Here is a 15,679-nt window from a genome sequence, read left to right as displayed (position 1 = left end):
GGAACCTGATCTGAAACTGGGGAGAAACTAAAAACACTGGCGACCAAGTTTACACGATTCCCTGACATCAGCATGTAGCTACATGTAGCAGTGTACTTGCAGCCGGTGTATGACTGTACCTGACTATAGATGATCTTTCTACAATGAAAAATCACCAAGAAAAGCTTCTAAACCAAAACCTTCACAACCGGACATGCTCCAACAGGAATATGATTTGAAATTAGGGAGAAATTACCAACACTGGCAACCAAGATAACATGTTTTCCTCACATTGCAACATGCTGCTAGATGTAGCAGTGCAGGTTAGGTAACGTGAACACTTGCAGTAGCATGCCTGCTGACATATAAAGTATCTATAAAGAGCTGATGTCAGCTTGTCTGGAAAATAGAAAACAATGTTGAAAACAGGGTATTCAGAAAGGTCTGAAGGCTGAGGTTTCTGCTTACATGTTTTACTTTTACATACATTTACTTAAATATTTTAACATAGGCCACATTTCATGTGAGCATTCAACACTGTGACATCATATACTGTACATGACAGAATATAAAGAAAGGCATAATAGGGCCCCTTTAATAACATCTACAATTCTGAACTGTACTGATGTTTATTTTCCCTCGTGCTTATAATTTTCAAAATAATTTGTAAAAACCTATCATGACAAGCTCAATAAACGTAGTAAAAATCAAACAAACCTTGCAGCTGGACTTTATTTTCAGGGCTCTGAACCAGCACAGAGCTAACAGAGTCGAGGTTGTCATAGTTACTGCATCCGAGAGGACCTGTGCGGGTCTCTGTCACCTGGGCAACAACAAATAAACAGCTCATTTATAAATGTTCGGCAGCATCCATTTTAGAACATGGTTAAGTTATATATTTTTACTATTTATTTTTGCTTTTTATATTTTTACTATATTTAAGAGTACTTCTGAATGTCAGATACAAAATTAGTGTGAAGGGACCCACAGAAAATGTGCTTTGTGTAACATAAGTGGCTTTCTCTCTTCTGTTTAAATAAAGCACTTTCTACATAATCAATTGTGAATGTGAAAGAAACGAAAAACTGGGGTAAGCTCATTTAGATTCCTCTAAATTGCTGTAAGAGTGCTGCACTCATTTATCTGCAAGAATGCTACACGCTTCTTTTTTTGTCTAGTCACTGATTGAAGACATTTTCGATTGACCTTTGCCACAAAGCAGCTCCAGCAAAGCATCCTTTTTCACTTCATTTGCAAGAAGAGATCTTATTTCAGCGCTCTCCTTTTTCTTGCTGTGACACGGTGCAGAGCATCTAACTGATTCTCATTTTTCTCTCTTTGTGGTTCTGTGACACCATATTTTGTTCAGCGATTTGTCCTGGTCAGGCTTGTCAGAGGACAGTTGGTGTAAAGTGACAGATGGATGAGGCAAGACAATGAGGGTCAGTCGATCAGTAACACAATCATAGAGGGCTGAAGGGCTTGGGAACTTATATGAGGCCAGTGCTGCAGGGAAGTGAAAACTCAGTATGGGGCTCTTTAATCAAAAGCCTAATCCAGAAGAAAGGGGTTTGTGAGAGGAAGAATAAATATCCTCTGTGAATGAGAAAAGGAAAATGAAGATAATTTGAGTGCAATTCTTCAACAATAATATTCATATCACATTATAAATCCCTTGTTTCCCTCATGAGGGATTTTAATGCTGATATGAATGTGAGGAAATGAGATACAACCCTGGGTTTCAGACAACATGCATATTGAATCCTTATAAGGAATTATTTGATATGCCATATGATATGCCATATGGCAAACATTGACTGATGTGCAGAGCATTCAATTTCCGCTTTGCATAGCATCTGCTATTCACTGTAGATACATTCTGCTATATTAAAAAATACTTAATAGGACATTATTGGCCACCTGTATCTTGGCACATGGTTGTTTGAGGGAATGAAGCAAAGGCTGGAGTTATGTGGAAGACTTTTGCTTTTCTTTGGTATATTTTCATTTTTATTTCATGATGTGAACTCCAAGTTTAGGTGCTCCAGTGCTAAAAGTATTTCACTGACTCACTCAAACTGCACAGTGGGAGCAAGAGAAGCACAGGAAGAAGAAAGTTTTGATCATTGCCGCATGCAGTGGATGAGTAATTCTGTTTTATTCTTTATTCTATACTGTTAGCACATACTGGAAAATACATTTTTACTATTTATGATCCTGGTTCTTGAGGTAGCCTGCCAGAGAGGTTGAGATGTATTCCAACTTTATGAATCACATTAAATTATTTCGTGCCACTAGAGGGCAGTAGACACATTAGCAGACAACTGTCATTTTATATAAGTGGTGTAGTGCAGCAATAACCTCCAGGGCTGAAAAATTAAGCCAATGCAGAAACACCAAAAACTGCAGTTCCTCAAATGGCCACTTGAGGCTGGCTCCAAAATTGAGACGGTTTTGGTCTCTATAGGTAATTTTCCCATTCATGACAACTGTACAAGAGGTTAATTTTTATATAACTCATCCATTTGCACTTTGTCAAGGCTTAAAGTTACGTATATCTAAGGATGCGACCGCTTTGAGTGACAGGCTGCGTGCTCACCAAAGTCTATGAGTCAGATCAACCTCAATCTCTATAGCCAAAACAGTTTATATCGATAAATAGTACCACAGGTACGAGTAAAAACATGTATTTTGGATTCTGGGATGAACTGTCCCTTTGTGTTTTTTATTTCTTTTAGGTTTTAAGCTTATGAGTGTGTAAGTATATAGACACTTCACTTAGTGAGTGTTTTTCTGTCTTAAGTGTATTGCTGTGGCAGTTACACACTACTTTCTTATTCCTCTGTTTGGTGTTCCTTACCAGAAATATGCCTTACAAAATATAGTTTGGTTTGAGTGTGATCACAGATGACCATCTTAACCGTCTATCTACAATGCAAGACTCCAAACAATGATCGATCGAGTCTGACGGGGGAACACAAAAATGTTTTTCTCTGCCATAATGAGAACACAATAAAATCGAGAGGCTGCCCACAAGACAAAAATATGAAACCAGAGACTCCTGCTGTTTCCTCGTTCAAGCCTGTCGCCTTGTTCATCACTGTGTGCAAACCAACTGGCAAATATTGCCTGAGTCAGGTGGGGATATCACCATCGATTCAGTCCATGAAATTCTCAAATCGTAACAAAAGTGATCCCCAACGCTCTGGAACAACTGGAGTCATTATTCATTGTACAAACAAGCCGACCTGATCACAGACTCTGCTCTGGGCCGTGACTTCTTTAAGAGAGTCCAAATTTCCACAGCCAATCCCCACCACACCACAACAGTAACAGGCTTTTTCTCCAAAATGAGCTTCAATTTCCTCTTTGCATGAAGACAGCAGGGGGGTCTTTGCCTCGCCAGCCCTTTCTTATTCATTCTTCAACTTGTTTGATTTTAAATTCATGCAGAGGACTGCTTAGTTGTATCAGTTCCGCCGCTGTGTGGGTCAACGCCTCGTGGAAATGATGCACGAGTGTGGAGGAATGTGCCACTCCTTTGACTCACTTCCTACCAGTGATGGAGGTGAATCTCACCTCTTCCCACTTCCTACCTGTCAGTTACGCCAGATGACTGCATTTGGAGCATGAAAGCGCACTCTCTCTTCTTCTCTTCCTCTCTGTAGCTACAGAAAGAAACCCTAATTCCCAAGAAATGAAACAGACAAAAGCATCTGCCTCTGCACCTCTGATGCGCCCACCTTAGCTGCAAAAGAAATACCCAGCCCTCCCTGCACACAATGTAGTGAGAGGACAGAGCTTTGATATAGTACAGGGAGTCTGATTCATGTTCCGCTACAGCAGAGAAAGCCACACTTCACAAGCCAGCTACCGCTGTGTTCCGAGGAATGAAAAAGGCAGAAAGAAGGGTCATCCTCCGCTCCGTAGCCCTATTAACCCCATGCTGCCTGAAGGTGCCAACCAGAGGCAGAAACCTGTCGCGAGCTGTGTTTCACAAGATTCATTTATCTTCCCCTCACCATATGTGCTCATCACAAAGCTTCCTCCAGACCTGATGTGCTCACGGTAGCTGGAGATCATATCTCATCACAAGCAAGCCGATAAAAACCATCATCTTCCACTTTATTTTCATCACTGTTATCGTTGTATCATAGCAAGGAAATCATTAACATGTATGACTTTTAGAGAATTACACCTGAAAGCAATACAAATTTTAACTTTGAAATTGAAATAAAAATTGATACTCTCCAATGAACAGTATGTGCACTGCACATAGAGATTAACTGGTATACAGAGTGATTACAGAATTTTAAACATACCTATGTATTTCAAGACTCACTTTATCTATTAAGTGCAGTACTCCTTAATGATATTTATCATTTCATTGATACTTCTTTTAATTTAGTAGCATTCTTTCTTGTTATGTAATGGTAAGAAGCAGAGCTGTGTCGCTTTATTTATTGACCTGTTAAAAGGTTTTGATTCTGTTGAACATCTTTTGATACAGAGATTAACTAGTATTGGTATATCTGACTGATTTGTGAATTAATTCTCAGAAAGTTCTCAGTATGTCCAATTTGATAGGCTCACCTCTAACTGGCTAAACGCTTGTAATGGTGTACCTCAGGGTTCTGTCTTAGGTCCACTGTTATTTTTCATTTTAAATAATAGTCTTGGTAAAACCTTAGACGGTGCCAAATTATTTTTTTATGCAGATGATATGGTAATTATTGTACCAGTTCCTCCATCACAGAGTCTGTGGCTAAATTGCAGGCTGTCTTTAATTTTATCCAGATTCAGCTTTCACAACTAAAGCTGATCATAAATGTTGATAACACTAAGGTGATGCATTTCTTGCATTTCTCAAATGCTAGGAGGAAGCCTGTGAACAGTCCTGATTGTACTACTGCTCAGGGAGAGAAGTTAGAAGTTGTATTGTGTTACAAATATCTTTGTATTTGCCTTAATAACTCCATTTCTTTTAAACCTCAAATTGATAATCTTCTTTGAAAGCTGTTGAGGTTTTATTTCAAAAATAAGTCTTGCTTTTCCTTTGAGGCTAGATGAAGACTGGTGTCTGCTAAATTTTAATGGCTCTGGGTTATGGTGATCTGTTGTACATGGGTGTATTTACACAGCACTTGCACATGTTTGATGCTGCATATAATAATGCACTGAGATTTGTTATAACTTGTAAACCACTCACTCATCACTGTACACTTTACTCCAGGGCTTTTTGGCCATCTTTGACCTTTTGTAGGCTCAGTCAACTCCCTTCAAAAATTGACTGAGGTTATGATCTGACTGTAGTTATAGTCTAAGATTTCAAGATTTAGTCTTGCTGTCTGTTCCCAGTGCACAGACTGAGCTGGGAAAGTAAGCTTTTATATGCTCTGCTCCCCTCACTTGGAATGGCCTTCAAAAAGATTTGAAACTCCAAGAAATGGTCCCTCTGTCTGATTTTAAAGCTCTCATAAGTACAAGGTTGAATGACTTAGTTGGCACTTATTAATGTGCATGGGTATTTTAATATTTCATCATGTTACTGTATATCTTCTATGTTTTTTTTTATTGTGGTAATTGATGCTTGTGCTTATGCTGCTATCTTTACCAGGTCTCCCTTGAAAAAAAGACTGCTGATCTCAATGGGACTTGCCTCATTAAACATGGGTTAAATAAAGTGAATAAATGAAAAGTTATGATAATGATGATAATAAAGTAAGTATATTTTGAACTTTTGTATTAATATATTTATTATGACCTGCAGGGAATTGCATTGCAATCTGGTTATCAAAGACAAAATATATTGTCACTATGTCCATATAATTACCGATGGACTGTGGTGAAACACAAAATTTGGGGCATTTATTGTACCATGGGTGTTCTTCATACTGTCCTATTTACAAACCAAAAGCACCATATATTTAAATGCTTCTGATATAGTTCTAATGTAGTTAGTATCGGGCAGAATATCACATCATGTCACTTCCAGCTATGGTAATTGTGCTTTGCTCTCTTTCAAAGAAGGGTTTCATAAGAAGCTTCTCCGGGCAGCTTCCCATGTTAGCAGCTCCTCTTGGCAGTGAGAGGTAAATCTTAAATCCTTAAACCCAGAAATAATGTACCGTGATTTTGTGCATTCTCGTGTTTACAATCAAAGCCAGACTGCTGCTTTTTAGCAAATCATAGAAAAGAGACAAGAGCACAAGGTCTTATGTTTGTGATTCCAGGCTTCTTAGAATAAAGCACTTGCTCTCCGCTGTTAAAGAAAATACTTCCCCTGTTTGTGGAGAGCTTTTTTTTTTAATATTCATAATACCAACTCCCGTGTAATTTGATCATCTATACTTTGCTTTATTACATCCAAACTTTACATAATTTTGCTACTTTGCTTATTTGAAGTCTGTGAGCATTGTGACCTGACCGCTATTTTGAAAGTGATTTGGCCAAATGTCTCCAGTGGTCACTGTAGATATTTGATGTTCAAATTTATCTGATTTTCAGAAAATAAATGGTCATAGTTTGGCTTTAGCGATATAACTTAATTTGCAAAATTTGCATGCAAAACATTTAGTTTTGTATGAATTTGACAAAAAGGAACAAAGGCAAGCTAAGGCTGCCAAAGAAGGCCAAAGAAAAGGCTGCTAAAGGAGTAGGAGAGACAGTAATCTACCAAGACAACCAGTCCTGAAGCTGTTTACCATCACAGCTTAATGTCATATGTAACAATACTGACTTGATTTTAAGGCTGATGGAAGATTAAAGAAGATTGAATCTTTGACAACCAATGCATTAGGCTGTGAGTGCACCCCCAAGAACTCAACAATAGCGATACGGAGGCATTACCTTGATGGCAGTGGAGGCGATCTGGATGTGGTGCAGCTTACGCAGAGTGCTCTCCCTGTCGATGAAGTAGGAGGCAGCCAGCTGGTGCAGAGCTTCCAGAGTCACAGTGGAGGAGTTACCCGAGTAATCGCTCACCTCTGCTTTCTTACTCAGTTTCCTCTTGTCCACAAATATCGTCAAGGCCTCTTCTCCTGCACAGAAACATAATCTTATTGGACCATACTTTTTGGAAAGGGACTGGGTGTGCACATTATCTATTAATGGCTTCTCGAAAGCTGAGGTGCGCTTCTCTGACATAAAATCAAAGAGGTAATATCTTAAGTGTTTAAGTGATTTCTGGTGTTTGTCTCTATCTTTGGTGCTGAGCACTCGTCTCTGAGGTGTTTATGCACCGCATTCCTGCAAATCACTTGTCAATCAAAAAGTGTGCCAACTATATCAGACCTTTTAACTTGGATTTTCTGTTAATGAGGTCTGAGTGTGTGCATCTGGCACTCTTTTCATGCCGGCTCATGATACCTCTTTTGTTTTGAATTTATTCCAATTAATCTACAATTTAAAACAATTTTAAAACCTGCCACCTGCTCCACTCTGGGAGAGACACATGCCCTGAATACAAGGCGGTTAAGAGCACAGGAGTAGCTGTGCGGGAGCCTCTGAAGCACAAAGACACTTGACCACAATTAGGATAAGCCACGTCACCCTGTATCCATCACCACGGATCATAGCAATCAGTACTTCATAAGTCTAGGGGCTGCAGCGCGGCACACTCTTTGCTTGATAGTCCCCAAGACACTGCACATCATATTCCTCATCATAATGCAGTGTTAATGCTTCAGGGCCATTTCTCTGCCCAATGCCTTTCTTCCTCAGCTGCTGAAGGGCACCCTCTTAATATCACAATCTATTTATTAATTTCATTAAGTCCATATGTTTCCGAACACAGAGGCAATCCATTCAGAACCATGGAGGCATATCTCTGGCAACAATCCAAGGCAAACTCCTCATTCCCCTCTCTTCATACCACTAAGTGCTGGCTGGGAGCCAGAGTGAGGGGCTGCATCAGCTCAGGCAGCTGGTAGGGTTGCATTATATGCAGCCACTCACAACAGCGACCTTTTTGAATCCTGGAGTCAGGTCTAAAATAATTGACAAGTGTTGCTCTGTAAAAGCAAATCAGCTTTGCAAGACTCGCCTGGACCTCTCTGGCATCTTAAATGAGTTTTTCCCCCCTTCTTTTTCTTCACTAAGAGGACCATTAATGCTTGTCCATTCATCACACTGCTGAAAACCAAAAATGGGGTGATTGTGACGGGGAATGGAGGTTTTACAGTACACAGGCTTTTACATGTATTCATACATCTCTTCAGAGCAATATCTGTGTTGCCAGTGGCATATTATTTAGCTATGATGTGTTATTCAGTTACTTACTGTGGCTGAGTTATTGTGCTATGGCCATCTGTTTTCCATATGCAACGCCCGGGATAGCAAACTCTAAAAGCTTTTATCAACACAAATTGTATACTTGACTAAAGCCTATACATCTGGGAAAGAAGTAAATCCTAAAATCTATTTTTTTCTCAAACTGGAACAAAGTAACAGTACTTCTCCTTAATTTCTGTGTCTACATGAATCATCAGTGGGTGAGAATGTTGTCTTTACCTTGGTCCTTTTTTGCATACTTGCTGTACTGAGTTAGTATGATTATCATCTATGTAGCTATTATTGCAGGGTTGTCATTTTCAATCAAGTCAGTTGAAACATCACAAAATCAACGAAAGACAGATCAACAATAAATCTTAATTGTTTAGCTGGCTACATAATCAGATGATAACAATCTGCCAGCAATGGTAAACATTTCATCCAGCAAAATTGACGGTTGCCCACTAAAATGAGAGGACTGTTTTTGTCTACGCCTGTCTGAAATCAAGGACCCATTGTTCCAAGGATTACTATGATTTTTTTGTTTTTTTTTTTTTTTGTTTTAATGTGCCACCTTTGTTATTGATATTGCAAACACACAGAGCTAGAATACAAGACTCTAAATGAAAAAACAACAACAAAATACTGGTTGTTGATGTATGCCATGATAGAGAAATCTTAACAATATAATCAACGTATAGTCTGTAAAACTACTGTTTGTGTTTACCTCCCAGTGTAGCTGACAACAGGAAGTGAGTCCCATACTTCCTTATCAGATTGTCAGTGATCATCTGGGTTGTGGGCCTGCGGCCCAAGAGTCGAATGTTCCTGATGAACTCAGGAGTCAGAGGTAACGAAGACTCTAAGAAATCTCTTCTTTCCACAGCCAAGTTGTTCACCTTCCATCTCCCAAACTCCCTAAAGGGAAAAAAACAAACACAGAAACAAAAAAACACTGTAAGTATACACTTCATTAATGGTGGAGTTTGGTTAAGAATGTGGTTGGGATAACTGGGGAAATAACTGAAAGGTGGCAGAACATTTTAATAATTACTTAAAGTACTAATTTATGCACCAAACATGCCTCACATTGGTCCCAGCTTCTTTTATGGGAAAATTTGCTGCTTTCTCTCTATTTATTTATTCATTGTAAAATGAATATCTTTGGGTTTGGACTGTTGGTTGAACCTAACAAGCAATTTAAAAACATCACCTTGGGAACTTGAAATTTGTGATTAGAGTTTCCCAGACTCTAAACACTGAATAAACTAAAGGCTTTGATAATTACTCAGAAAATAATCAACAGATTAATGCATAATGAAAATAATAATTACAGCAGCCATAGTGCAGCCTGACCAACTGACCCCCTGATGTAACAGAATTACATGAAATGACCACATCCTTATAACAATGCATTATGTGGTGGTGGCACATAGTGAGCTAAAATCACCTGCTGGCACAACGGAAACAATGCCAATGGAAAGTCAATAGGGATTCTTTGTCGTAGTGGACAAGCAAATCAAGTTCAACAATGTCCCCCACTGAGCGGTGGTTAATGTTCGGACCCCATAGGTGGTATAAAGAGTTAGAGTTCACATAGGGAGGTGGTCGGAGTGGTGCACAGGTCAAACAAAGGACCACTGTTCATATCCAGTGTGAGACCAAGAGTCAGCACTGACACTTTTTAACTTAATTTACCTGTGTACCTATTGGTTACTCCATCACACATCGTGATGTAACTACCTAATGTAACGACATGATTATGTGATGCACTTATGTCCCTATGTAAAGTAGAAAACAGAGAAATAAATGAAGAACATTTCCAGGGTCCAGGGTCCAGGGTCCTATGTTCCCCAGCTTTATATAGCACATAATGGAATTCTGAAAAATATGCTTCCCAGCTCTGTATTTGCTTAATACAACATGGGTTATGTAAGGGGACTGAAATTATGACTCTGAGAGTGTTGAAATTGTATTGGCACAGGACTTTGTCTAAATATAATTGCTCTGTCTGTTAGGAGAAAAGTTCCACAATTAATTACAGCCCAATAATTGAAACAACTGTTATGACAATAACTTATTTGAAAAATAAAAACTAACCAATTAAGGGAAAATAGAAGGGGGCTTGGGGTCGTAAAGAAGCCAGGTGTTATTCCAATTTCTAAACAGGTTAAGGGTAGGGAAAAGGTCAAAGGTCCGGTTAAGGTAAGATATCCATAACAACTGACTTTTCACATCTCCAAACTGGTTAGTGTTAGAAAAATAGCTGGGTCCAAAGCCTTCACATGCACTCTAACTCATCAATTTTTAAACTTAAATTTTTATATATTGGCTCTTTGTCTGATATGGCTTATGTACTGATATGCAGAATCAATCAAATCTATTTTAACAGACAGTGACAAGAAAGTGTCATGAACACAACAGGAGTGTTAATTTGTGTTAACAGAACTTGGGAACATAGGACTAGGGCTGTCAACGAATATTCTAAATTTGAATTTAAATTCGAATTTGAAAAAAAAAATGGACCTTCAAATGTGAAAATTGATATTCGATTGTGGAGAAAAAAAACCCACCACCGCAGCTGTCATCTTTGCGAGTGGGCGTTGGCCTGGGCCGCTGCACTGAAGGCACTGCATAAGGCCACACCGCCCGCGGAGGTGCTGTGAAGCGCAGCGCACCGAAATTCTCGCACGAGCCGGAGCACTTCCGTTCACATCAGACGCGCATTTCCCCATGCTGGTTGACAAGCAGTTCTGCTCCCAGCTGTTGTCTCCGTCACCCGGCTTGACACATTTGCTCGCGGCTCGCGCAGAAAATCGACCAGAGCCGGCCACGGAGCTGCACTTTTCTACAGCTGCGCAGCGCAGCCAGTGTGGATTACACAATCGGTTAATATGGGCTTCGAAAGGAAACTGGCTTCGCTTCGAGGCTATTCGCAGCGCTTCCGCGAGCAGTATGGCCTTACGGGTCAGAGGGGGGGGGGCGAGCAAGAGGTCGGCGGTCGTTTCTAACGTAATGTTATAGATAATTGTTTTATGTGTTTTAATGTGTAGGTATGTAAATGTTTTCAAAGACGTTTATGTTGAAATATAAATACCCACAAGTAGTTATGTTTCCGGGGCGGCACAGTGGTGTGGTGGTTAGCACTGTCGCCTCACAGCAAGAGGGTTGCCGGTTCGATCCCGGGCGTGGGAGCCCTTCTGTGTGGAGTTTGCATGTTCTCCCCGTGTCAGCGTGGGTTCTCTCTGGGCACTCCGGCTTCTTCCCACAGTCCAAAGACATGCAGATTGGGGACTAGGTTAAGTGATAACTCTAAATTGTCCGTAAGTGTGAATGTGAGCGTGAATAGTTGTCTGTCTCTATGTGTCAGCCCTGTGATAGTCTGGCGACCTGTCCAGGGTGTACCCTGCCTCTCGCCCAACGTCAGCTGGGATAGGCTCCAGCCCCCCCGCAACCCTCAAGAGGATGAAGCGGTTAGAAGATGGATGGATGGATAGTTATGTTTCCTTGTATTAATACATATACAAATATGTTTCCTTGTATTAGTTTGCCCTCTTGTGGACATAATGCGAAAACAAAAAAATTTGAATGGTTCGACCTTATGAGTTATTTTTAGAAGGAATATTCGATCGTCATTTTTGAGCAATTTTGACAGCCCTACATAGGACCCTGGGAATGTAGATCCACTCCCAACCTAACCAAGTAGTTCTGGTGCTTTAACCTAATGAAACTGTGACCGTTTCACAACGTTAACCTTGTGTTTAAAACTGTGACCGTTCCAGCATGTAATTTTAACAGATTACGTGCCACCAGCAGGTACTGCAATGTTAAGAGGTCGTTGTCATTTCATGTTTCTCTGTCAGATCAGGTTGCCCAGTTCTAAGGTAGAGGAAGTGGGCCTGTAAGGGGCGATGTTACCTTCTCTCTTTCTTATGTACTGACATTATGTAGGTACATAATTTGCATGAAGCTGAGTACATAAGCAGAATAAATGACTAGAAGAGAGACAGAAAAAAAAGAGAGGAGCAAATTTAATTCATTATGTCACTTTGTACTTTTGCAATGTAAGGAATCCCTCACACAGCCTGAACTAAAGTAAAAGTGAATTGATGGAGAAAGAAAGAAACTGAGAAAAAAAGAGAAAGCAAGTGAGACACGGAAGAAAAAAAAAACTGATCTCATTTGAAACCATGATTGTCACCTGGGACAGAAATGTGCTCCTTCTAAACAGCTGACAGATGTTTTCCTTAATAGCCCATGACTAAGATATACATCGAAATGAATAAAGTACAAGGTGGTACAAGAAACAGCCCCACTGCTCAAATAGAGAATGTATTCTGCAATGAGAGAGAAACAAAGTGGGAGCAAGAATGTCACCAAAGTGAAAGCAGTGTGAACAAAAGACTCTGTCAGCCTTTGTTGCCTTTTCATGTACTTGTCTTTCCCTCTGACAACTAATATGTGTGACCTCACACATAAGTGCAGCTTATATGCTGCGTTTATATGAATCCATAATGCGTCATTGATTGTAATATATCTTGACATGTTCATATTTGATTGCATCACATGTTTGACAGCTTTAGGATGATAACATGATGCTATTCCTGGCAGCAGGGAGGGAGCAGAATTTTAATAAAGCTTTGTATACTGTATAGGCTGGTTTTTCTTCCTGCCTATCTCCCTCTTACAGCTTTTAAGCTGCTGTGACTTTCTTCTTTCATGTAAAAACCTAACACATACATTATGGAAAGGGAAAAAAATAGATATGTCAAAGGCAGCATGGTAAGCTGAACTGGAGCGAAACTTAAGGAACCAAAGGATACGGATGTTCAATCAATAAAGACCAACCTGGCACCGTGCACACATTCTTTCTAGTATTTTTTGTAGAACATTTTCCCAAAGGGAAAGCTCTTTGAACTGATACTGCACTTGGCAGTGCTTTCACTCATGCACAAAGTTATTCTACAACCAAAAAATTCAAGGTGTTTAGTGGGAGATTTCCATGTGAAGTGTCCTTCACAGATACTTTTGTGCACTGCTTGACTTGCATTTTCACACTTGGCTTAACAGAGAGAGCATGCTATGAATTGAAATTAGACTTACATGTGTTTTGTTTGTCTGACATTTGGCAGAACAGTACAAATTTAGGGAAAAAATGTGTCTAGAGAAGAAAGGTGTGCATGGCATCCCTCATCGGAATAGCTCTGCAAAGTCAAATCAGTCATCCGAGAAAAGCAAGCTGAATCACTGTTTTTGAATCTCGATATAATGTATTTTAGTTTGATGACATAAAAAAAAAATATCCACCCTTATTTAGCATTTTGATTCAGAACTAGATTGATCACATACACTGAAATGGTAAACCACTATTTATTCACTCTGGTCAACATGACGCTGCATTTATGGCAGCTGGAATTGGAAAGTACGTCAGCACCCTGTTCGTAACATTGATAGCAGAAAGTAACTCATTTTATCATTTTAGTTTTGATCCAAGACACTAATGACTGGAAAGCTTTGAAGAAGCCTCATGAGTGTGAAGTTAATCACCAAAGGGGGAAAAGGAAAGATAAAATTAAATCACCAACTTCTTTTTGGAGGATGAGCTGTTAGCTCTGACATAAAATGTTAAGAGTTGAGATTCTACAGACGTCTACAGCTGTGCCAGCAGCTCTGTGAGGCTGTATTTAGGCCTTGGGAGAAAAGCTAATGCCAACATGGCTGATGTTTAACATGTGTGTTTACCAAGGCTGTCACTGCCCTATCCATCTATGTTTTTTTATAGGGGTGGCCATTTGGGGTCACTGGAAAAAAAAAAAAAAAAAAGAAAAAAGAAATTCAGGGATCCTATTATTCTTTTGAAGGCTAGTTGAAAATTATGTCAATATGAAGAGTTAGGAACAGCATTCTGATTTTCTTTGGTTTCTTATTTTTCACTCATGATCTGATGTGCATAGATTAATACTGGTGCAGTTAACACATTGTTGAGTTCCACAACAATCCTGTTTAGCGTGTTATGTATCTATACAAGTGTGGTGATTTATTGTTCTTTAGATGGGCTGGTTGTCCTTTTTCCTACAAAGACAAATGTAAGGCTTTAATTTGAAGGCATAAACTGATTGTAAGCAATAAAGCTTTTCCGGGAACAAGCCTTATCCATTTTAGGGGACTCGTGGGTACCCATAGAATCTACTAAATTCAGATATCTTGAGGTAAGAGTTTGAATGAACCCTTTGAAAATGGCCATGTCAGCGGTCCCCTTGCCAAAATTCTGCCAAAATTTGGAGCAAATTTTGGCCCCTATCCGTCAAGCTATGCCACTTGGTGGGTACAAATGGATGCCTTTGGTTGTCTGGGTTCACAAGATGCCACCACCCTTGCGCTAGTTTAAAAAATGAGCGCCTCACAGTATCAATTTATATCCCCCGATTAGGGCCACTACTGTGATCCATCACAGACACCAGATATATTACACACACGTAAAAAGATAGTTGCTGTTAGGCATTGATCTCAATTGATTAGGGTCATGACAGCCCATTGGTCAGGGGATATGACCTGAATGATCATGATTCCAATAAAAACGGGCTACCGACAACGAGTAACAACATGGCTTATTTCAGATATGTTATCACACTAGTATTTGCCAGTTAGCACTTCACACAAAGTGCAGCTGAGTTTGATGAGAAGGTTCCTCGTTTTGCAGGTATTTAACACTGACCAAACTATTTACAAACTGACATTCTGGCCTAGATGGTTGAAAGTTGAGAGATGACCAAAGTGATTACAATTCTTCTGTAATCCATCCCACAGTCATGAAGACATTTCATTCACAACTACCCAACTCATGGTGAAGCCTCAGGGAAAAACTGGATCACATCATTGAAAAATATCCTAAGATAAGTTAAAACTTTGACCTGCTGGTGGCACTACAGTAAGAGGCAGGTTATCACCAAATCATATGTACCTAACTCCATGGCAATCTGTCCAATAGATATTTCAATCTGGACCACCTGAAATACAGACATCCCCACCCCTAGAGCCATGCCACTAGTATGTCTGAAAATCCAATATTACCAATGGAAATGGTAACAAAACTTACTGTACCTACAACAGGCTAATGGAGAGCTAAATAAGAACCATGGAAACTGTTAAACAAAACCTTTTAGCTGATATATCCATCTTGTAAAGGCTCTGACCTTTGTTACTTCCAATGTTTCTCAGTAACAGATAACCCCAACCTTGTGTATATGAACAAAAGGGCCAAACACACACACACACACACACACACACACACACCATTGCCAGTAGTTGCCTGCACATGTACCCAGCAAGCTGCAATGCCAGGTCGTTTAGCTCAGTACCTCCCAAAGAAAAATTCGATGAACTAATTTTGATGAAAGTGCTTCCACTTGCCCCAAGCAGGCGAGGCTAC

General features: G+C 39.8%; 1 protein-coding gene across 1 annotated transcript in view; it reads right to left on the bottom strand.

Annotated features, from left to right (window-relative positions):
* The window catches only part of LOC117254150 (BMP/retinoic acid-inducible neural-specific protein 3-like), a 47,524-nt gene that overhangs the window by 14,930 nt on the left and 16,915 nt on the right, over positions 1-15,679 (bottom strand). The window contains exons 2-4 of the mRNA XM_078169022.1: positions 8,978-9,168; positions 6,829-7,019; positions 697-802 (exon numbers count right to left, since the gene is read on the bottom strand). Coding sequence (XP_078025148.1) covers positions 697-802; positions 6,829-7,019; positions 8,978-9,168 — 488 coding nt within the window. The remainder of the gene's footprint in view (positions 1-696; positions 803-6,828; positions 7,020-8,977; positions 9,169-15,679) is intronic.

This window comes from Epinephelus lanceolatus, chromosome 6 (genome assembly GCF_041903045.1).
Source record: "Epinephelus lanceolatus isolate andai-2023 chromosome 6, ASM4190304v1, whole genome shotgun sequence".
In the NCBI taxonomy this organism is placed as follows: domain Eukaryota; kingdom Metazoa; phylum Chordata; class Actinopteri; order Perciformes; family Serranidae; genus Epinephelus; species Epinephelus lanceolatus.
The sequence above is the reverse complement of the archived record's forward strand: the minus strand, read 5'-3'. Positions and strand labels throughout refer to the sequence as shown.